The sequence below is a fragment of the Jatropha curcas genome, chromosome 11 (genome assembly GCF_041381405.1).
Source record: "Jatropha curcas cultivar XTBG-Jc1 chromosome 11, XTBG_Jcur_1.0, whole genome shotgun sequence".
NCBI classification, from domain to species: Eukaryota; Viridiplantae; Streptophyta; class Magnoliopsida; order Malpighiales; family Euphorbiaceae; genus Jatropha; species Jatropha curcas.
The window spans coordinates 2,842,835-2,866,369 of record NC_143161.1 but is presented as its reverse complement, the minus strand read 5'-3'; the positions used below and the strand labels follow the sequence as shown (position 1 = coordinate 2,866,369).

Genomic DNA, 23,535 nt, shown 5'->3' with positions numbered 1-23,535 from the left:
ACTCTTGGATATAAATCACGACTCGATTTGTTGTTTTTTTTTTTTTTTTTTATTGAAGAATGACATAAAAAACTATAAATTTTCCGATGATATACTCGATTTCAAGTATGCAATCGTCAATATTTCAAACCTTATATATTTGGGGGTGACACCTTTTATTACTTTTTAATAAAAAGATATAAATTTTCTAATAAATTGGTTTGGTATATGAGCTGGATATACTATTATTAAAATAAATAATACAATTTAATTCTATTATTGAAATAAATACAATTTCATTTTTTATTTTCATATTGATTTCTTTATATTTGCTCTAATATTTTTATTTTAAAATTACAAATATACAGTGAAAGGTTTTTTTTTTTTTTTTTTTTTTTTTTTTTTTTTTTTTTTGAGAAATTATATATAGTGAAAGGTTGATGTGGTGTTCAAGGAATTAAAATTCATCTTCGCCAACTAACAAAAATAAATAATTTATGTTTGAATTTAAAATTTCATAAAGAAAAATTAGTTTTCACTCTTGCCCTTTGTTTGGATGGGGAGTACTTTTTGTTTTTTTTTTGAGTGAAGGAAAATAACTATGGAAAATATATAGGGAAATATATATTTCCTTTCTTGGAAAAGAGGAGGAAAATATTGAAAAAAATATTTCATTTATTTTCCACTCAGATTCACATATTTTGAATTTCTCTGATTTGGAAAGAAAATAACGGAGAAAAGTGAGAATTTTACTAATTTTTATTAAATTACTCAAATGTCCCAAGTTAATTAACAAACTTTAACCCTTTCTTAAATACCTTATTATTCAAATGAAGATATAATTGTCAATTTTTAGTAATAACATTTTCTTTTACCTAAAATTTTGCTCTTTTCCAAACAAAAGAAAAAAAAAATTTTCTTTCATTCATTATATCCAAATGCAAGAGTAAAAAATAAATATGGAAATAAAATGAAACACCCCGAATTTTTATTTTCGAAACCTTTGAATTTTTATTAAATCAAAAATCAGAAATTTTGATCGTGTGGGCTACAATTAGAATAAAAATCCCAAATCGAGCCCAGGTTTGCGAGTTGGGCCTAAGCCCAAATATATCATCAGAAGTTTCGATTTGAAAACAGTTAAAATTTTCAAGAAATAATATGAAACTCCAGCAATTTAATCTATTATGAATATATATAAATTAATTAACCCAAAATCAAATATCATTACTATTAATATTTTTAATTTTTATTGAGTAAATGGAGAAAAAGTTAAGGAACCTAAGTAAAATAATTAAAAATAAATCGAACCGGACCCAGAAATCAAATTAATTTTCGAAACCACACGAATAACCTAAAAACCAAGAAAAAAAAAAAAAAAAAAACCAGATAACAAAACAAAATCGAGCTAAATCGCTGAATTGAATCAAACCGGTTCGAATCGAACCGAAATGACCCAGATTCTTCTAGAATCGCCTTTCTTTCTCTTTTCTTTCTTCTTCCCCTTCTTCTTCCTGGCACGCGCGACAGCCCCTCCTCTTCCCTTTCCTTTTCGCTTCCGGCCACCGTTCGACAAGAATGAAGTGGCGATCGATTCCTTTGGCGATACTGGGCACGATTCCAGTCTTCCCTCGCTCCGATCGAACCTTCAGTGGCGCGGATATGGCTTCCTCAACTTCTTCGCGACGCAGCTGCAACTCCGGCGAGATCGAGCGATTCCGGCGACGTGAAGCTTCAAGGTGAGCTCCGATCGACTCCTCCATCCTGTGTGAACGTTTTCCATCCAAGAAGCGACGGTTTTAGTGGAAGAAATCGAAAACACCATGGCCGCCGGCAAGGAAGGGACTGTCGGGCTTGTTTCGGCCAAACGAGCCACTAGTTCAACAAACCGATTGTAGATTTGGAATCCTCACAAAAATTGGAGTCGGGTGGTTGTAACCCTGCAACTTTCTGGACACTCGCGACTTTTCGGCCACCGTGCACGGCGGCGGGCGGCGGCGGTCCGGTGACCGGCCGGCGACACTCCGGCGAGGCCCCGAGAGACAGAATGTTCCTCTCTTCACGCTGATCACGGAATCGTTGCCCGATTCTCAATTGGTACGTTCTAAGATTCAACTCTTAATTTTTGTATATAAAGAATTAATTGAGTAACGAATTTAATTGAGTTATTAAATAAATTGAATTGAATAATAAGAAGTTAGGTTATTGGAATAGTTTAAATATATATAGACAGTTATGGTCTTTTGTAAATATATTAGGTTGGAAGCTTGTGAATTTAATTGGGGGATTTATAGGAGAATTCGAACTTAGGATTCACTTGTTAGAAATTGTGATTATATTAGGTTGAGTATATAATTTAAAAATCACTATTCAACCTAGCTAAATATATTTAATGTTGAAAATCTAGGACATAAGTCATTTTGGAATAATTGTCATAAATCGAAACGTGAAGGACGAATCGGAACTAATTAGTTAGATAATTAGATGATCGAATCTAAATAAATAGTAGTTATAAATAGTTACTGTTAAAAATGAGTTTTAACAGCTTAACAATTTAATTACCATAAGTTTTTAGTTTGGTCGGCTTATGACTTAACAAATAATCTTGTATGAGTATTGTTGTTTTGGAAGGAGGATGGGATTTTAAATTGATTGATTGCCCGACGGATGGGCTGTGTGCAATGATTGATAAAGATATGATAATATTGCGATATCTGAGCAGGTAGATAGTCCAATTTTTAGGGGAGGTGCTGCCGAAATTTCGATAGAACTTAGATAAATTTTGATTAATAACATAATTAATAAGTCTTATTTAGATTAGTTCTATGATTTGGTACATAATAAATATAGGGCTCTGATTAGTTATTGTCTTTATTATTCATTTAATCATTCACATCTTTATTTATTTATTCTCATTATTATTGTTATTATTGTTATTTATATTATTATTGTTGTTTATTGTTAATGCTATTTATTTATTTATTTATTTATTTGCATTAATTTTGGATGTTTAATTGTGCATCGCATTACGATGTCTAATTGATTAATATGTCTGCATTTAATTGAAATGTTTGATTACTTGTGCTATGAATATACTATGCCTTGTTTGTGTGGAATTGGGATGAAGTGGACCACCATGGGTTTGTGAGGACGGTCTGTGATATGGATCCTGATTATGATATGATATTTGACCGTCGGCCGGGAAAATGGGAGATCGGCGCCCCCGTGTGCACCTGATGATATGGGTTATATAGAACCACAGGATGGCCTCTTGTTGTTGCGCACCTGATAATCTAGATTTGATTGTAGCCCGCAGGGTGGCCTCCTGTTGTGAGCACTTGATGATCTAGATTGGATGGAGACCACCGGGTTGCCTCCTGTTGGTATGGAAAAGAAAAGAGAGAATGGAAATACAATGAGAGGACTGGTCAGTGAGGATTAGACCAGTTGGCCGTATGGGGGATCGGCTCCCTGGTGCACATGTATGAGAGGGCGAGCCATGTGTGAGGACGGCTCGTTGGGGTTTCAGGTGGCGCCACTGACTAATTTCCACGTGATGTGATTATATGAAGATGTTTATGATTGTGAGTGCTGGTGATATGCCATTTGTGTGACTGGCTGAGTGAGCATATAACTAGTCGGATGACTAGATTAATATGTGTACACATTTGTGTGACTGCGTGTGTTGTGCAATAATTATTACTCCTTAGAAAACTCACATGTCTTGTTTGATTTTTCAGGAAGTAGGTTTTTCCTTTAATCGGATTTAGGCTATGTTTCTTCGGCGTAGGGCAATAAAGAATTTTTCCTAGTTCCATAATTATTTTGCTATGTATACTAACAGTTAGTGACTCCGCAGTTGTAGGATTTGTATACTTTTAATCGTTTATTATTATAAATGTGATGCATTGTTAATTGGGTCCGATCTGTGGAAATGTTGTAACTGATAAATTTGGGCCGAAATTTAATAGAATCTTGAGATTTATTTTTCTATAAATATAGGCTGAATGTTTTAAATATTATATTGAAATCATAGATATTAGTGATTTAGGCTTACTACGGGCCTCGGGGGCCTTAAGCTTACCTGGGCCCTAGTGCCGGTCTGGCCCATAGAGACGGGTCGTGACAAAGTTGGTATCAGAGCTTAGGTTAGGGTTCTAGGACACAACTGCGGAGTATAGGAAATTTCTTTATGTTGGGATCGGCCGTAACCAACATAAGGAAAGAAGCTTGGGAATTTCCTTCTTAGGGAGGGTGGACGCACTGAACCCTATGAAGGAAAGATCCATACCTGTTGTGTAAACCAATGGTCCATAGAAAGAAGTAATTGAGGATTAGAGTGAAAGTAGTGGACAATAGGATGAACCCATCGCAATACCTATAAGGGCCAGAGTTGGTAGCAAACTTTAGGTGAGGGAATAGAGTAGTACCTGGACGGTAGTGGATTGGCCTGATCACCCAATACACTACCTTTCATGTGATCTCTATTCCTATCGGGAAGTATGAGTGTGTAGAGTATAAGAGGATTGTCATTGGTGGAACAGATTTATACACATAGGAAGTAATCTTAAGGTAACTAGGAATATCTGATCAAATATTTAGCTCAACTACTGAATTTCTTTAGAGTTTATTCAAAAATATAAACCTTTTTATTATTATATTTTTATCTTTTATTTACTTGATATTTAAATTCGACGCCCCATTTTGATTTTAAATTAAATTATGTCGTGATAAATAATTAAAAAAAAAAAAAAATCTGTGTTGATAGGTATTAGATAAAGGTGAATATTTAAGATAGGTGATAAATGCTAAGTTGAATTATTGGTGGTTAGATAGATCGCGATTAATGATGATTAGTAGACAAAATAATTAATAAGAATACTCTCTTATCCTTAACAAATTAATAGGCAACATTAGTAGAATGGAAGGTTATCAAATGAGATTTAGGTTGTGAATGGAAATGCAAATTACTAAGAGATATTATTATGAAAGTTAAATTTTCGTGATGATTATTAAGGCGACATAAGGAATAAGCGCTGGAAAGAGAAATTGATGGTTAAGTGGAAGGAGTGAAAATTTTTATAGGAGTGAGATAGCTAAGGGATGTAGTGATGAAAGAGCTGTATAACAAATGAACGAATCTATAGTAAAGATATTATGGGGACAATCGAATTTGTATAGATGAGAAACAAAGACAATTATTTCGAAGTGCCATATGATATAATAGACAACGGAAGTCGCAAACGATTTTTCTTAAAGTTTTGAATTAAAGTAATAAGTTTTCGAATTTTTGCCCAATAAGAGTTTTAGTAAGTATATATGTAAATTAAATGAGATAATTTTTATCACTATAAATAAAATCAAATTTCAATTAATCGCTCTTTGTAAGATTATATGCTTGGTTTTCATGAAGGAATGTTTAAATTTTCAAATGAATTATATAATCTTGAATATATATATATCTCTACACATATAAATGTGCAACTTACTGCTAAACCGGTTTTAAGATAAAAATTTTATTCAAAGAAAGACTTTCTCAAGATTTCAGTAGCTGTCTGAAGATAGTAATTGGAAACTTAGGTAATAAGCTTAAGGTTCTCATAAACTTCAGCCAGGTGACACTAAATAGGATGGTTGGCGATCGAATTACAATTAGAATACCTGACCCTTTTCTTTCCTCGGTTCATATTCTTCACTCTTGAGCTGTGTCCTTGGTATTGGAAGTAATTTCTTATGACTTTGAAATTCCCTATGTGTCTATTCTTACTTTCTCCTACTAGATTCCAATTCGAGGACGAATTGTCTTAAGGGGGGGAGATTGAAACACCCCGAATTTTTATTTTCGAAACCTTTGAATTTTTATTAAATCAAAAATCAGAAATTTTGATCGTGTGGGCTACAATTAGAATAAAAATCCCAAATCGAGCCCAGGTTTGCGAGTTGGGCCTAAGCCCAAATATATCATCAGAAGTTTCGATTTGAAAACAGTTAAAATTTTCAAGAAATAATATGAAACTCCAGCAATTTAATCTATTATGAATATATATAAATTAATTAACCCAAAATCAAATATCATTACTATTAATATTTTTAATTTTTATTGAGTAAATGGAGAAAAAGTTAAGGAACCTAAGTAAAATAATTAAAAATAAATCGAACCGGACCCAGAAATCAAATTAATTTTCGAAACCACACGAATAACCTAAAAACCAAGAAAAAAAAAAAAAAAAAAACCAGATAACAAAACAAAATCGAGCTAAATCGCTGAATTGAATCAAACCGGTTCGAATCGAACCGAAATGACCCAGATTCTTCTAGAATCGCCTTTCTTTCTCTTTTCTTTCTTCTTCCCCTTCTTCTTCCTGGCACGCGCGACAGCCCCTCCTCTTCCCTTTCCTTTTCGCTTCCGGCCACCGTTCGACAAGAATGAAGTGGCGATCGATTCCTTTGGCGATACTGGGCACGATTCCAGTCTTCCCTCGCTCCGATCGAACCTTCAGTGGCGCGGATATGGCTTCCTCAACTTCTTCGCGACGCAGCTGCAACTCCGGCGAGATCGAGCGATTCCGGCGACGTGAAGCTTCAAGGTGAGCTCCGATCGACTCCTCCATCCTGTGTGAACGTTTTCCATCCAAGAAGCGACGGTTTTAGTGGAAGAAATCGAAAACACCATGGCCGCCGGCAAGGAAGGGACTGTCGGGCTTGTTTCGGCCAAACGAGCCACTAGTTCAACAAACCGATTGTAGATTTGGAATCCTCACAAAAATTGGAGTCGGGTGGTTGTAACCCTGCAACTTTCTGGACACTCGCGACTTTTCGGCCACCGTGCACGGCGGCGGGCGGCGGCGGTCCGGTGACCGGCCGGCGACACTCCGGCGAGGCCCCGAGAGACAGAATGTTCCTCTCTTCACGCTGATCACGGAATCGTTGCCCGATTCTCAATTGGTACGTTCTAAGATTCAACTCTTAATTTTTGTATATAAAGAATTAATTGAGTAACGAATTTAATTGAGTTATTAAATAAATTGAATTGAATAATAAGAAGTTAGGTTATTGGAATAGTTTAAATATATATAGACAGTTATGGTCTTTTGTAAATATATTAGGTTGGAAGCTTGTGAATTTAATTGGGGGATTTATAGGAGAATTCGAACTTAGGATTCACTTGTTAGAAATTGTGATTATATTAGGTTGAGTATATAATTTAAAAATCACTATTCAACCTAGCTAAATATATTTAATGTTGAAAATCTAGGACATAAGTCATTTTGGAATAATTGTCATAAATCGAAACGTGAAGGACGAATCGGAACTAATTAGTTAGATAATTAGATGATCGAATCTAAATAAATAGTAGTTATAAATAGTTACTGTTAAAAATGAGTTTTAACAGCTTAACAATTTAATTACCATAAGTTTTTAGTTTGGTCGGCTTATGACTTAACAAATAATCTTGTATGAGTATTGTTGTTTTGGAAGGAGGATGGGATTTTAAATTGATTGATTGCCCGACGGATGGGCTGTGTGCAATGATTGATAAAGATATGATAATATTGCGATATCTGAGCAGGTAGATAGTCCAATTTTTAGGGGAGGTGCTGCCGAAATTTCGATAGAACTTAGATAAATTTTGATTAATAACATAATTAATAAGTCTTATTTAGATTAGTTCTATGATTTGGTACATAATAAATATAGGGCTCTGATTAGTTATTGTCTTTATTATTCATTTAATCATTCACATCTTTATTTATTTATTCTCATTATTATTGTTATTATTGTTATTTATATTATTATTGTTGTTTATTGTTAATGCTATTTATTTATTTATTTATTTATTTGCATTAATTTTGGATGTTTAATTGTGCATCGCATTACGATGTCTAATTGATTAATATGTCTGCATTTAATTGAAATGTTTGATTACTTGTGCTATGAATATACTATGCCTTGTTTGTGTGGAATTGGGATGAAGTGGACCACCATGGGTTTGTGAGGACGGTCTGTGATATGGATCCTGATTATGATATGATATTTGACCGTCGGCCGGGAAAATGGGAGATCGGCGCCCCCGTGTGCACCTGATGATATGGGTTATATAGAACCACAGGATGGCCTCTTGTTGTTGCGCACCTGATAATCTAGATTTGATTGTAGCCCGCAGGGTGGCCTCCTGTTGTGAGCACTTGATGATCTAGATTGGATGGAGACCACCGGGTTGCCTCCTGTTGGTATGGAAAAGAAAAGAGAGAATGGAAATACAATGAGAGGACTGGTCAGTGAGGATTAGACCAGTTGGCCGTATGGGGGATCGGCTCCCTGGTGCACATGTATGAGAGGGCGAGCCATGTGTGAGGACGGCTCGTTGGGGTTTCAGGTGGCGCCACTGACTAATTTCCACGTGATGTGATTATATGAAGATGTTTATGATTGTGAGTGCTGGTGATATGCCATTTGTGTGACTGGCTGAGTGAGCATATAACTAGTCGGATGACTAGATTAATATGTGTACACATTTGTGTGACTGCGTGTGTTGTGCAATAATTATTACTCCTTAGAAAACTCACATGTCTTGTTTGATTTTTCAGGAAGTAGGTTTTTCCTTTAATCGGATTTAGGCTATGTTTCTTCGGCGTAGGGCAATAAAGAATTTTTCCTAGTTCCATAATTATTTTGCTATGTATACTAACAGTTAGTGACTCCGCAGTTGTAGGATTTGTATACTTTTAATCGTTTATTATTATAAATGTGATGCATTGTTAATTGGGTCCGATCTGTGGAAATGTTGTAACTGATAAATTTGGGCCGAAATTTAATAGAATCTTGAGATTTATTTTTCTATAAATATAGGCTGAATGTTTTAAATATTATATTGAAATCATAGATATTAGTGATTTAGGCTTACTACGGGCCTCGGGGGCCTTAAGCTTACCTGGGCCCTAGTGCCGGTCTGGCCCATAGAGACGGGTCGTGACATAAAATTAACAATTCCTTACGATTTTCGTCTATTATTCCCTTTCGTCCAATATTTTCATTTCCCTCCTTTCTGAGTAAAGGGCTAGTATTGATGAGCTAATCCGGTTTGGTCTAATTGATTTTCTCAATTATATAAGGAATGAACTGTCTCGTGTAATTTGATGGGTCCAAAAAACATTACCTCTATTATATAGCCCGCAGTTATTTTAGTCCATCAAGCCTCTCAGTGAATTAAAAAACAAAAGTTAGTACTAACAATTAATTCTTAACATTAATGGGTTTTCCCTTTCAAAAAAAAAAAAAAAAAAAAATCTTAACATTAAGACAAAATTAGTCTTGATTCCTTGCTTCTTACCTTATAGAATTTATTAAAGATAAAAAAAGACATCAATAAATTTCGGTTACTTTAACTTGATAAAAAGAAGATATTTGTCAAATGAAGTGATTGAAAGCTGCAACCATGCTTTAAAAATCCATAAAAAAAGAACTGTTTATGACCTAATTTTCAATAATTAGATATAGAAGGATCCCTTTTGTCACTACCAGAACCTCCATGAAAAAGGAAGGTACATGTACTCTTGTTGCCTTTGTCTTTGCTATTAAAAATAGTAACACCCATGTTTCTTTCTAACATGAAACGATTTGCTTTTGCTTTTAGTAAGAAAAATGATTTCTCTTCTTACCCAAAAAAAAAAAAAAAAAGCTTTCTCAGTTGCTTGTTACTGATAATATACTAACTCTTTACGTATGTTTGGACAATCAATCTCTAATTTAATATATAAAGTTATTTAATAATTATACTTTAAAGCAATTTAAATTCAAATAGTCGAAAGGCTAATGCAAGCAATATTTAAAAAATTTTTAGATTAATATTATGTGCTTGTCATAAAAAAATTACTTCAAATGTAATTCCTTATTTACGTTGAGGCTAATAATTAATTTTTTATTTTGTGCGAATTAGTGCTGTTTTATCTTGAATAAATGATTTTTGAAAAAATTATTTAAAAATAAAGTTCATTTTCATCGATATAACTTTTTTATGGTAATAAAATATTTATTGATTTACCAACATAAAACACCATAATATCTAAAAAAAAACTCCATAAGATAATGAAAATTAAATTTCAATAATGATCATAAATATTTTTCTTATATCATGTAAAAAAAAAAAAAATTTTCTTATTAAATACACAAATAATTATTTTTCACCAAACAACCAACGCAGCAACTATTGCCCGGTTGGCAGTCAAAAAAGTTAAATTTGCACAGAAGAAAAAACTCAAGGAACAAAAGGTGTCGTGTGATTCACGCGCATGCCAGACAAGAAGAGGAATGGAAAGAGAGAGGCGGGGAGTTTCATATTCAAACAGACAGCGAAAGACCTCGGATACGCAAACTAGCCCCCACCAGACACCACCCATTGTCTCAATACCCAAACACAACAGACATCAGAACCTCCTCTTCTTCCCTGTCTCGGCTTTCGTGCCAATTTTTAAGCCCCCTGCCCCACTCTATCTGCAGTCTGCACAAAAACCACCTTCACTTTCCTTAAACCCAAAACACATTATTAAGCTAAAGTTTGAAACTTTCTTTGTTTCTCCCTATAAAACTAGGGTTTATAGAGATTTAAAGATGTGCCCTTTACTTCTCCTTCTAGGTTCTGCTTCTCATGGTCTTTCTCCCTTGCTACTGCAGTTCCATGGGAACTGGTTTCTCCCCAAAAGGTACTTTTTTCTTCTCCTTCTTCTTTGCGCTTTCATGTTTTATTAGACATGATTATGTTTGTAGCATTTTTGTTAGAATTTTGGAAGTGTACAATTTTTTTTTTTCTTTTGAACTTTTCTTGTTTTGGTTGTTTGACTTTTGTTTTATTTTGTGTTTGACCCACTTGTGTTTCTATTCTATATGATTTATTATCAAATGTGTATTTTTGGGGTTTGTTTATAACTTATTAAAAAAATAATTTATTGATGTTTATTTTGTTTTTCATCTTTCTCTTGTTTGGTGACTCTTGAAAAGAAATTCTATCCCCTTGTGGCTCCAACATTTTTTAATTTGGCTAAATTTTTTTTTCCCTTTTTTATTATGGTAAAACTTTGAGCTGTATTATAGGAAGAAAGGGAGGTTATTTTCGCTTGCCTTACATTTAGAAGAGAAGGGAACGTTTAGCCTGATAATTGAGAAATTACCTCTACAGATTGCATATTCGTGCCCCTGTGAGTTTTAGGGGTCTTATATATATGTTTTGCCTATTGGGTGACAAGATAGTGTATAAGTTAAAAGACCTTGTTAATCTGCACGTCGTTGCTCTGTTGTGAACCTGATGAGGAACTCTGTAACAAGTTCTTATATTTAATTGAACAACGAGGAATAACCTTGTACAATTAAGATTAAACTTTGTCCCTATAGAGAAGGTCATCGACTTGGGCACACGATAATTCACTTTTTAGGCAATTTTCAATAGTCAATATTCAGGTTTCTGTAATGGAAAAGCAGTACAGATGTTGACAATCTAATTATGTTCAAGCTTTTTAAGACAGCATGAAGGAGCTTGCTGTGCAATTAATTGATAAGCGACTGTTAGAGCAGTATGTTTAATATTCAGGAGAGTGGGGCACAAAATGGAGCATCTCAGTGGAAAAGGTGGGTATCATGTGTGTTTAGTCGTGGATTGCCACTAGCATCAAAACAACTTTTTGGAAGTGGAATGCTGGTGTTATTCTTAAGTGGGTTATGAGCAAGTGTTAGTTTGTAGAAATGAGGCCCTGGATATATACCGCTATAGTGTTGCAGTTTTGCCTTGAAACTACTTAAATTGTTTCTTATAAGCTGCAATTTTAAATGGTTCCTCTGATTTAGAGATGGTGGGAATTGGGATAACGTAGAGTCACTGATTTTTTGTTTCTTTACTTCATTTATGGTTAAATCGGTCTTCTCGTTAGGCATCATCTATGTGATCAAAACTTTATGCAGTTTTTGTTTTTGCATTTTTTGCATGGATGAGTTAATTTCTTCAAATGAGCAATTGGTGCAATGGGCTTACCAATTAGGCAAACACTAACACCCATCTGAAAAGAAACTAATTGAGGACCACATAAAGTACCAAAAGGTTCAAACTGGATTTTGCAATAGCACCTTACACTTTGGGGCAACTGTAAAATTAGTGCCCATATGCAGCCCCAGCCAAGTGCTGGCAGATCATTCAAGGAACCTGGTCTAGGCATTCAGTCTCTTTATATGAGTCTAAACCTATCAAGAAGATGATGCCTTTCATTATTAGAAATATTATTAAATCCCTGAAATGTAGCTAGACATAGTTATTATAGAAAGAGGTGAACAAGATTTGCTCATCATGGGGTTTTCCTTAAGATTCCTGAACAAATGGATTCTTACTTTTTGACAAATTTCCGATGAAATGGATTATTTGCTTGCGGCCGTCTATAGTGCAGCTTACTCTAAATAATCAGGTCCTTTCGCCTTGTCTTGAGTTTCCGATGTACTGAATAAACTACAGGAGCTAAGTAGTTGAAAGGAGCATACTGTCTATCACCCAAAAATTATATGCAGTTGCTTCCCCTTGTCAATACAAGTAATTCATTTTTTCTTTTGTGGGAGGGTTGGACTCTCTAACTAGTTAGGCCAGGGTGTGTGGGGAAAGAGGGTTCTTTGAAATTATGGGGTTGGGGGAGTTCTTGTTTATGTAACATTTGTTTCCTTGTGATAGTGTTCTTGTATTTTATATTTGTAATTCTTTATATCTGAAATCTTGCATCGTAACTCTTCTGTTTCATATTTTTTAGGTTCAAAGACAATGGTAATGCAGTTGAAGATTGTCATCCCTTTGAACATTGAACAACAAATATTACTTACTTTAAGGTACTGCAGAATTTATGAACTGATATAATTAGACATGAAGTAGGGAATGAAGCCATCGGTCCGTGTAGCATAGGGTAAATGTATAATATTTTACAGTTCTTGTAAAATTGTAGTGTGTTCTAAAATTCTTTTAGCTGTTAGAAACAATGTTTGCAATTTCTAGTTTTATTCGCACATTTTTTTCGCGCTATTATCTATTAAATTCACACTCCTCTGTCTATGAGCTGAGTGCATGATTCAAAGCTGAATTATTTTGTAATATTCTATTTTCTAACCGAATGATTCTTAGAATCTTCTTCAAAATTGCTACATTTTGATTATGCAATGGCCCAATTCATATCTGTTTGTGGACATTTGATGCAAAATAATTGCTACAGTATGCATTTGTCTTTGTCTGCTATCTTTTTCTTTCCTTATCTTCCTGCTATTATTGTGTTTATCCATTTGCTAATTGCTAGCCATAGATAGATAGGAGAGATGGGTTTCTATAATTTTATAAAAGAAAGAAGGAATTTCTTGTGCTGTTACTGTTAGAGGGAGACAGTAATTAATTAATTATCATGAAAATTGTTTAATATGCTCAATTATGTAAACTTGATGTAGCGGGTGAGACTAATAGCAGGAGGAAGGAGACAAAGTAGCAGTACCTTTCAGGTGTCTTGTCAAGGAGATTCTGATAAATCTTTGGCTGTTCATTTTGATCCTTTTTTTTCTCTGTTGATAGAACCAAATAAAGATATGAAATCGAAATTTCAATTCCATATTGCATATCAAACGTAATTCCCATTTTCGTGTACTCTTAGTGTTGTACACAATTAGAAGTGTTTTTTTTTTTTTTTTTTTCTTAATTAAGATTTTATGTTTTTACTTTAATTACGGTTTTATTTTTTCTTTACGTAAATATCTTAATTCTTATCTCATACACCGTTCCTAATTAGGGTGCACATTGTACGCCAACTCATTCAGCTTCAGTTACGTTATTTTTCCTTTTTTCTTATAGATTGATAATTGATAACGATTTGAAACTGACCTGTTCCACCTATTATTGTGTGGTTGATTTGTTAGAATCTATCCACGATCATCCAAATAAAAATAATTTTTTTATTAAAATGAGAATATTTCTGAACACTTATTAAAAAAAAAAAAAAAATTTTTTTATTAAAATGAGAATATTTCTGACCACTTATTAGAAAAGAAAAAAAATAAAGATGAAACAATTTTTAAAAATTTTTTATTTTTATTTGGGCTTAGAAAGTTTAAGCTGCTTTTTTTTATAGTTCTTAGCTGTTTTTTCAGTATGGTTAATGTGTTAGCTGTTTTAATAACTTTAATCTCTAAAAGCTAATTATGTTATCAGACACTGTAAACGAAATATTTAATTTGTTCTCTTAATTTAGAGAAAATTTCCATTTAGAGTGTTTGTTTTATGTACAGAATTTTACTCTAAATGATGACAAAAAAGAAAGTCTAATGTCCTTAATTAACTTCTGTTGTTGCCTCTTTCTTTTTTACTCAATTAATAAGCATAGTAGCAGACAAAATGTGGGTTGACAATTAATGATTTTATGTTTCCAAAATATAGGTAACAACTTGTGAGTGATTTGGTAGAAATGTGGTTAATTTTATGAATACTGAGTACTTTGAATAAAAGTTTATATTGGCCGGGTTTTATAATATGATCACACTTATTAATTGTTGCATTCTAACAAACTTAATTGTAATGCTTTGTTGACTAAATTTGTACTTTATTTTTCAAGAAACGTGCATTAATCTACGCATGAAACACAAATATGACTAAAATACACCTAACTTTTGAAAAATTGTCTTCACGTGATTATTAACCCTTACTAACATATGCACAAATTTTAATTTTATGTTCCTATATTCAATGATTTTGAGAACAATTCTGATCTCATTGGTGTTCTATTTGTGAAAACGATGTAAATCTTTTCAATTATTTCAATTTTAGCTAATAAATGCATTTTTGGAATCTTCAATTAGTGAGATGACTTATTCACCATCAATTATATATTTAAGACTAATTAAAGATATTATAAATAAAAAATGGGCAAAAGTTTTTGTTTAACTATTTCTTAATTCTAAAAATTTTCTATCTAAGAGAATAGAAAGAGTAGCTTTTAGTCTTTCAATTAATCAAGATGTTAAAAATTATTTGAAAAAAAAAAAGCGCCGTGGAAGCCTCAAGCTATGCCTATAAGTTCTATCACAAGAATTCACAATAAGGAATAAAATAGCAATACCTGGCAATTATTACCGCAGTATTTATTTATTTACTACATACGAGGAAGCAGAAGGACCTGACATTTCTTACCTCAATTCGGCTGAAAAAAAAAAAAAAAAAACAGGCAGACATAAAATAGGCACCAATCCAATCAGTTGTTTTTAGCTTCTTCATTTTGAATCCTCATGACATCAAGGTATGATTTTCCAACGAGTTCTCTTGAAAAATATCCCTTGAAGAAATCTGCAACACCAATTTTCCTGAATAAAGCAGGTCTCTCTTCAGTAACAAGGCTTGGTGCTGGACCCATTTCTCCATTTAGTTTCGGACTATAAAAAGTAGCTATGGAAAGCCTCTCTTTAACTGAGTTCACAGTTGCTCTATGCTCAATGCTTCTGTAAATTCCATTAGTCACAATCTGCAGAGAAACGGAAAAAACTTGATTAAGCCAAAATCAATTTTCTTTCTTTCTTTCTTTTTTATTTTTTTTTTACCATTTTTGTAGTCGTTTTGTTTATTATTTTACCTCTAAAATGTCACCAACATTGACAATAAATGCATTTGGGAGTGGTTTAACAGGAACCCACTTGCCATTTTTCTTTATCTGTAACCCTTCCACTTCATTAACTTGGAGGAGGATGGTAAGGCCAACTGCATCTGAGTGTGAGTTGAGACCCATAACTAGCTCTGGCTGTGGGCATGGAGGATAGTAATTCATTCTCACTTTCTGGCATCCTTCTTCAAATTGTTGTTTCATTTCTTCAGGTTCCATTCCCAGAGCTCTTGCCATGAATTTCAGGATTGTCATGGCAAGATCTTTTATTTCTCTTGAATAAGCTTCCAAGGTGTCTCTGCATGCAAACACAGATCTATATTGAAACTGGCCAAGATATCTCAGATTTTCCTTTTCATTAATTAAGCTTTGAGTTTCAATCTCACAGCTAGCTTTTACATATTTCAGATTTATTTTGTTAAAAAGTACTTGCAATCTGAAACTCTTAAGACAGTCAATATTAGGTACTTCAGATTTTGAGAGAGAGAGAGAGAGAGAGAGAGCACCTGAATGGAAGAGGGAGCTGTGGGAACAAATGAGGTCTCCTCAAATTCGGTGGGAGAGTGATCATATAGAAGATATCTCCCCAGTCAAGCTTTTGCTCCTCAGACACAACAAAAGCCTGTCCAAATCCTTCCATTTCTCCTGGTCTTTGCCAATATTTTTTCTTCTCATCCACTGGGAGATTAAAGAATTCTTGAATTTCCACCTTCACGTTTTCCACTAATGAACTGCTCACTCCATGATTTATCAACTGCAACACATATATACATGCTCATCGATTGTCTTTCTCATAGTAATTTAGAAACTAACCATAATATAATATAATGGCTGATTACCTGGAAGAAACCCCACTCTTTGCATGCACGGTCGAGCCTATCCAGCTCAAAATCCATGGATTCTTGTGAAAATAACTTGGACATGTCAATGATAGGAACTTGGGGTAGATAAGCAGAGTTAGATACGATTGGAGAATCTTGATCAAGTCGCAAATACCGTGGCGGGACATTTGTCAACGGTTCTTTTGCTAGCTCCTGCACACAAGGCACTAGGAGAGAGGTTCCAAGCTTAGTGAGTTCTGGTTCCATTTCCATGGCTATTGCGTCTGATCAGCGTTTTTATTTTTTCCTTGTGTTCTGCTCTTTCAAGAATAACTAGGCAGTTATTTATAGGCCCATTTTCTTCCTCTATTACTCACTCCTCTCATCAAAGTAGGCTCCCGGCCAATTGTAATCTTCTTTTCTTTTCTAGAAAAAGATAATATTTGCAGTTTTACGTTTATTCTTGTTCATTATGATTACGTATCTATCTTAGTCAATATATTACTACCATTAATCAACTATTAAGAGAGAAAAAAAATATTGTTGCCAACTATAATATCTAACTTTTGAATTTTGATTATATTTTAATTAATTTTAATTGTAATTTAATATGAATTGTTTAATTTGAATACAACAACATGAATCTTTTTTCTTTTTAAATTACATGGATAATATTAATACAAGAATATAATAAAAGAGTGATGAACGACACATGAACTTGTTTTATTTTAATCTTCTCAAAAAATAAAAATAAACTTGTCTTAGTTTAGAAATAAAACAATTTTTTTCGTTTTTCTCCGTTCTCTAGTCTTCTTCTCCGTCTACACTTCCTTCCAAACTGCATTAATGGATTTTGGATTTTTCAGCTCGAAACAATAATTCACGTTCATTTTTAACTAACGCATTCAATTTCGTGTTCTTTGAGCAAACTCCACCTTCTTTTTATATCTGTATATTTATCTCGCATTTTCATTACAAAAAATCGACCTACACATGGACATGCCAAAGCACTGTTTTATTCTTCTTTACAATATTATTACAATTGCTATTTACTTCCCACATAGGAGGGAGTAATTCGAACCAATTATATGGGATGTTTGCATTTGAGTTTTGGAATTTAGATAGGATCATACAATATTCTGAAAGAAAAATCTCCCAAGAAATATGAATCTAACCTAATTATTATTGATTGATTGAGATGGATTAATACTTAAATTACGTGTTCAGAAGATGGGTAATTATTGGTTTAACTTAAATTCAACAATTGTCTGAAGTCATCTCTGGCTGTTTGCCATTTGATTTTTGACTTTTACCAATTCGTTGTAAAGTCAATGCTGTCTCCTTTTCTATGCTTTTCTTGGGCACATTTCCTACCAAGAATCCGGACACTTTGTTACCTCAGGGCAGCACTCTTTCCCTGCCAAGTATTTAACGCTACTGTATTTCTAAGCTCTCGAACTCGAGAGCTATGGTTAAGATAGAATTGTTGTGGGTTCCCTCCGACGTGTGGGACCCACACACATTTGAAAATAAAAAAAATATAAAACACGTTTTTTATTTTGGTGGCAGTCAAAGAGAGGCTGTCGAACAAATAAGAAAAAAAAAGCACGTTTATTTTGTTATTTAAAGGACGGTGCCAAAGAAAGAAAGAAAAAAAAAAGCAAAAGTGGACGCGTGATTAACGCATCCACTGCGTCCCCTTCTCCTATAAAAAGGAGAAGGTTTTCCTTCATTAATGCGTATAAAAACAAAAACAAAAAAAAAACGAAGATTATAATTTTAGGAAAGGGTTCCTAAAATTGAGAAAAGAGAGAAAATAGTGAGGATTGTAATTTTGGGGTGTTTTTGGAAAACACTTAGAGTGCCACTATTTTTTTTGTAATCTCTTTTGTACCTACTATTTTTAGTAGAAGAATTATTCGGAGTTTTTGTCCCGTGGACGTAGCCCATAACAGTTGAAGGGTGAACCACGTAAATCTCGGTATTCTTATTCTTTCATCTGGCATTTACGGTAATTATTTAATTTTTATCGTGATTATTATTTCTGGTGTATTCGATCGTCAATATCCAATACGAAATTATTAAAGGTATATGTGGTAATAGTAATTTTATTTTATTTTATTTTTATCACATGTATTTTTTTACGGACCCCACTCGAAATAAGTTATAATCCCAATAAGTATGAGTTCAATCTTTGTGAGCACCGTGACGCTTGTCCAACTCAGAATCCGAAAATTCTTCAGAAAGCAGATGGGACGAGTATCAGATGTAGTTGGAATTGGAGGGTCTTGATCAACTCTCACATATCTCGATGAGACTGCGGTTAGTTGCATCATGACTATCTCTTCAACAGAAGCTACCCCCCATTATTGGAGCTTCGATTTCATTTCCCTGTGCCCGATCTGCTTCCTCCATAAATTTATTTTAATATAAAGATGACAACTTTATAATAGAATTTCATTATTATTATATAAAGAAAAATAATAGCTCAATAGATAAATTTGACCTGAACAACCTTAGCCGATTATTCCTGTTATCTCTTGAATTGTATAGGAATTTAATCAATGATACAATATTTTTACATTTTAATAATAATAATGTCTTTCGCTAAAATCTTACAAGATTAAAAAAATGTTGCAATAAAGAGTCTCTCTTTTACTGAATTAATAGATGATTTGTGCTCCACGCTTTTATAAATTCCATTTGTCACAATTTAGCAAATAGACAAATTACAGAAATATCTATTAGTGTATTGCTATTAATCATTTATGCAATATATAATGTTATATGTGGTTTACCTCCAAAACATCTACAATGTTGATCATGAAAGCATTGGGGAGGGATTTAACAGGAACCCACTTGCCATCTTTCTTTATTTGAAGTCCTTCTGTTTCATTGAGTTGGAGGAGAATAGTGAGTCCAGCACCGTCTGAGTGTGGGTTGAGGCCCATTACAAGCTCCGGTTGTGCACATGGAGGATAATAGTTCATTCTCATGCTTAGCAGTCCTTCTTCAAATAGTTGTGTTATATAACTAGCTTCCATTCTTAAAGCTTTTGCCAACAACCTTAATATTTTCTTGGCTAGATTTTCCATTTCTGCGGAATATGCTTCTAGTGTATCCCTGCATGAAAAGAAAATTGACAGACACACGCACACACATACACACAGAGGGGGAGAGAGAGAGAGAGAGAGAGAGAGAGAGAGAGAGAGGACCTTAACGGCAGAGGCAGCTAAGGGAACAAATGAGGCTTCCTCAAATCAGTAGGGAGTGTGACCATGTACAACATATCTGCCCAATCAAGCTTCTGTTCCTCAGACACAACAAATGCTTGTCCAAACCCTTCAATATCTCCTCCTTTTTGACAGCATTTCTTCTTCTCATCCATTGGTAGATTAAAGAAATCTTGAATCTCTAATTTCACCTTTTCCACCAACGAAAGGCTCACTCCATGATTTATTAACTGCATATCAAAATTATTTTATATTAGTTCCTAATCCTAAGTAGTACCAATTATTAATTAGTAATTACCTGGAAGAAACCAAAGTCTCTGCAAGCTGTATGAAGCTTTTCCAACTCAGAATCCGAAAATTCTTGAGAAAGCAGCTTGAGCATGTCAATTACAGGGACTTGAGGTGGTGGACAAGCATCGGATGTGGTTGGAATTTGAGGGTCTTGATCGATTCTTACATATCTTGATGGGACTGTGGCTGCTTGGCTATCTCTTGAACAAAAGGTACCTGCAGAGACCTTCCAAGTATTGGCGCCTCCGTCTCCATTCGTGGCTAGATCTAATTCCTCTGTTACATTACAGTATTATTACTGGTATACATCTTTTCTTGGTTTTGTCCTGTCTTCTATGTCATTTTCATGGATGGTCTGAGGATTTTAAATAATGGTATTAGGTATGAAATGTCAGCCAGTCTGCTCAGGGGATTTAATTTTGCCCGGTTAGATGGTTTGAACCGAAATTATTGGTAGCTCCGATCAATTTTATAAAAACTAATCAATTAGAATTAAAACCAATCTGATATGATAAAAAAAAATAAAAGACTAATTCAGTTTGAATCGATTCGATTTTTAGTATATAACGATGTCTTTGTCTTTGAAATTATTGTTTAAAAATATGGAGATTAAAAATTTATTAAATTTTATTATTGAAATAAATTTCATTTAAGTAAAATATGTTGTCTTAAAACAATATTACTGTAACACAAATAGATTGCAAATAGGATTATTTTGGCATACTCGAGATCCCTAATAACTGAGTAACCCATGGAAGAGAGGTTCAGTATAATTTAATTTTACAATTGGTTAACTGCTTTAATTTTAAAAAAAATTGAACCGTATAAAATATATTTTACTATTTCGGTTTTTTTTTTTTCTACTATTTTGATTTTAGTTTGTACCAATAGCCATATCTAGAAACTACACCGAACCAAATTGAAAAATCAATGTATAAATACATAATTTTTTTTTCATTTATTAAATATATTATATAATCTACTGCAACCATTATATGAAAACTCATCGTTAATTAGTTTTGTATGTGAGTGGTCTTATACATTAAATGTAGGTAAATTATATCCCGTATCAAAAATATCGTATAAAAAAAATAAATTATTACTAAGATGTTATCAGCTTAACTTCTGTTGTATCAGTGTGTATTCAGCCAGTCTCAACGTCATCTTATATTGAAAATTTTGTTTTATAAAGAATATTACATTTTAAGGCATGAAAATTAATTATCTTATTGAAAAAGAAAAATGATTTTCTATGAAAGTGCAACGTAAAGGGAAAGATGGAGAAAAACTTAAACGATGACTACATAGTATTCTACCTATGACGGGTGATGGTTTAATTTCAGGTGTCACCATGTTGAATAAATAGAGATATTTTTTGAAAATATTAAGCATTTTTACATATAAGGCAAAATATTATATATGTGGTCATCATTTTGAAAAATAAGACTATAATTTCCTAAAAATATATATATTATTTGGAAGATAATGTAAAATTTTTACTCCTGCATTTGTTGATTAGCTCTTACTGCCATTCGCAAATTTTATAATCGAAGCCATGAATAATTTCATTAAATTAATTTAATATAAAGTGAGAAAAATAATTCATAATATCAATTTAATGCAGAAGCATAAATATATAATTGCAACCACATATTTCTTACTGAGTTAGGAAGGTACAACCTTGATATTAAGAGACATATATGGGAAACAGAGAATTTGAAATCCTACACCAATATCTGGTGCATTTTATTATTTTTGCACTAATTGTGCAATTACACCCTATATAACTATATATTTGATGATCAAACCTTTAATTATTGCGAGAAAATACATATTGGTTCAGTTGTTTTTGATTTGATCATTTTGAATCCTCAAGAACTCAATGAATGACTTTCCATCGAGTTCACGAGAAAGATAGCCTTTAAAATAATCAGAAACGCTCATTCTCTTAAAAGCTTGTGGGGTTTGTGGAGTAACAAGACTTGAAGCAGCAACCAACTCTGCGTCAAACTTTGGGTTGTGAAAGGTAGCAATTGAAAGCCTCTCTTTGTTGGAACTTATAGTTGCTCGATGTTCTATGCTGCGGTAAATTCCATTTGTCACAATCTCCAACATGTCTCCAATGTTTATGATAAAGGCATTAGGAATGGGCTTGACAGGAATCCATAGCCCATCTTTCTTTATCTGAAGTCCCACTATGTCGTTTAGCTGGAAGAGGATGGTGAGGCCAGTTGCATCAGAATGAGGCTTCAGGCCAATCACAAGGTCTGGTTGTGGACATGAAGGATAGTAATTCATTCTCATTGCTTGCCATCCTTCTTCAAATAACTCTCTTATGTAATCAACTTCCATTATTCCAAGAGCTTTTATTACCAGCTTAAAGATTTTATTGGCAACGCCTTGCAGTTCTTCTGAGTAAGCTTCAATGGTATCCCTGCACACCAAATCAAATCTAATTTTGTAAGAGCTCGTATCCTTTGTTTGCGCTTTCAGGTTTCATTATAAGATATGTTGGGTGTATACACGAGTGTAGATAAGTCTTTTTTATTATTATTATATAATGATAGAAAACAAATAATTAAGCTGAAATGCGAGAGAAAACCTGAAGGAGGGAGGGAAATTGTCGAATAGATGAGGTTTTCTGGAACGTGGTGGAAGAGTAACAACGTAAAAGAGGTCAGCCCATTCAAGCTTCTGCTCCTCAGAATTAACAAAATGCTGTCCAAATCCTTCAATTTCTCCTGCTTTTTGCCAAAGTTTCTCCTTCTTTTCCATTGGAAGATTGAAGAATTTTTCAGTCTCTACCTTCACTTTCTCCAACAGTTCTGTGCTCACTCCATGATTCACTAACTGCATGCAACAAATTGATTTTTTAAATTGTATAATAGTTTATCTCCACACACTTGTCTTTATCAAATCTTTTGAAATAATTAAAAATATTATACTTCATAAATTAATATAAATATATGTACCTGGAAGAAACCCCAGTCTCTGCAAGCATGGTGGAATTTTTGGAGCTCAGAATCCATAAATTCTTGAGAAAGTAACTTAGCCATGTCAATGACAGGAATTTGGGGTAAAGAATTGGTGTCGATGACAGTAGAGGGAGGTTGCTGATCATGGTGAACATATCTTGGTGGTATGGAAATAAATTGCTCCTTCGCTAATTCCTTGACAGAAGGCACCAAAACAGTGCTTCCTAGCCTTGATTTTGCCTCCATTAATGCTGCTTCCGACATTTTCAAGAAACTTTTCACTTATTTCTCTCTGCAAAAGAAACCAAAATATAAATATTCTTAAATTTTCATCATAAGATTACAGAATACATGGGTTTGTGTGAAGCTCCGAAATCGAATTAACATGAACTGAAGCATCTATTGTGTTTGTGTATATACAAAAAGAAAACCAATCTTACCTTAATTAACAAGCTCTGAACTCTTCTTTCCCTCTTTTAGCTACCTCAGCTTAATCTCTTGTAGAAGTGTATATTCAGCCAACCTCACCATCACCTTATATAGAAAATCCATTTGGACTTTCAATCCATTTGTTTTGCAGAAAATATTT

At 33.5% G+C, this 23,535-nt stretch overlaps 2 protein-coding genes, 1 long non-coding RNA gene and 1 pseudogene across 3 annotated transcripts; 1 reads left to right on the top strand and 3 right to left on the bottom strand.

Annotated features, from left to right (window-relative positions):
* The first annotated feature begins 10,233 nt into the window (after positions 1 to 10,233).
* On the top strand, positions 10,234 to 13,222 carry LOC110011031 (uncharacterized). The gene is made up of 2 exons (XR_016318731.1): positions 10,234 to 10,679; positions 12,756 to 13,222. It is a non-coding gene; the product is annotated as an uncharacterized LOC110011031 (long non-coding RNA).
* A 1,849-nt stretch (positions 13,223 to 15,071) lies between these two features.
* On the bottom strand, positions 15,072 to 16,792 carry LOC105649740 (protein SRG1). Its single transcript, XM_089716762.1, has 4 exons — positions 16,466 to 16,792; positions 16,133 to 16,380; positions 15,600 to 15,924; positions 15,072 to 15,491 (listed from the first exon to the last, which is right to left on the bottom strand). The coding sequence occupies exons 1-4, from the start codon at positions 16,718 to 16,720 to the stop codon at positions 15,225 to 15,227; spliced, it is 1,095 nt and encodes a 364-aa protein (XP_089572888.1). The 5' UTR covers positions 16,721 to 16,792; the 3' UTR covers positions 15,072 to 15,224.
* Positions 16,793 to 18,947: 2,155 nt separating this feature from the next.
* LOC149492351 (protein SRG1-like) lies at positions 18,948 to 20,338 on the bottom strand (annotated as a pseudogene).
* Positions 20,339 to 21,606: 1,268 nt separating this feature from the next.
* Positions 21,607 to 23,466, bottom strand: LOC105650177 (protein SRG1). Its single transcript, XM_012237055.4, has 4 exons — positions 23,387 to 23,466; positions 22,944 to 23,238; positions 22,574 to 22,821; positions 21,607 to 22,405 (listed from the first exon to the last, which is right to left on the bottom strand). Exons 2-4 carry the CDS (start codon positions 23,208 to 23,210, stop codon positions 21,811 to 21,813), a joined length of 1,110 nt encoding a protein of 369 aa, XP_012092445.2. The 5' UTR covers positions 23,211 to 23,238; positions 23,387 to 23,466; the 3' UTR covers positions 21,607 to 21,810.
* Positions 23,467 to 23,535: the final 69 nt, after the last annotated feature.

What these genes read in the sequence shown, in the direction of transcription:
- LOC105649740 (XM_089716762.1), bottom strand. Translation starts at nt 16,720, where the DNA reads ATGGAAATGGAACCAGAACTCACTAAGCTTGGAACCTCTCTCCTAGTG. An exon ending in AAGAGTGGGGTTTCTTCCAG is followed by an intron (nt 16,381 to 16,465) that starts GTAATCAGCCAT and finishes TATGTGTTGCAG; the next exon opens with TTGATAAATCATGGAGTGAG. An exon ending in CAGCTCCCTCTTCCATTCAG is followed by an intron (nt 15,925 to 16,132) that starts GTGCTCTCTCTC and finishes GTTTGCATGCAG; the next exon opens with AGACACCTTGGAAGCTTATT.
- LOC105650177 (XM_012237055.4), bottom strand. Translation starts at nt 23,210, where the DNA reads ATGTCGGAAGCAGCATTAATGGAGGCAAAATCAAGGCTAGGAAGCACT. An exon ending in GAGACTGGGGTTTCTTCCAG is followed by an intron (nt 22,822 to 22,943) that starts GTACATATATTT and finishes TGTTGCATGCAG; the next exon opens with TTAGTGAATCATGGAGTGAG. An exon ending in AATTTCCCTCCCTCCTTCAG is followed by an intron (nt 22,406 to 22,573) that starts GTTTTCTCTCGC and finishes TTTGGTGTGCAG; the next exon opens with GGATACCATTGAAGCTTACT.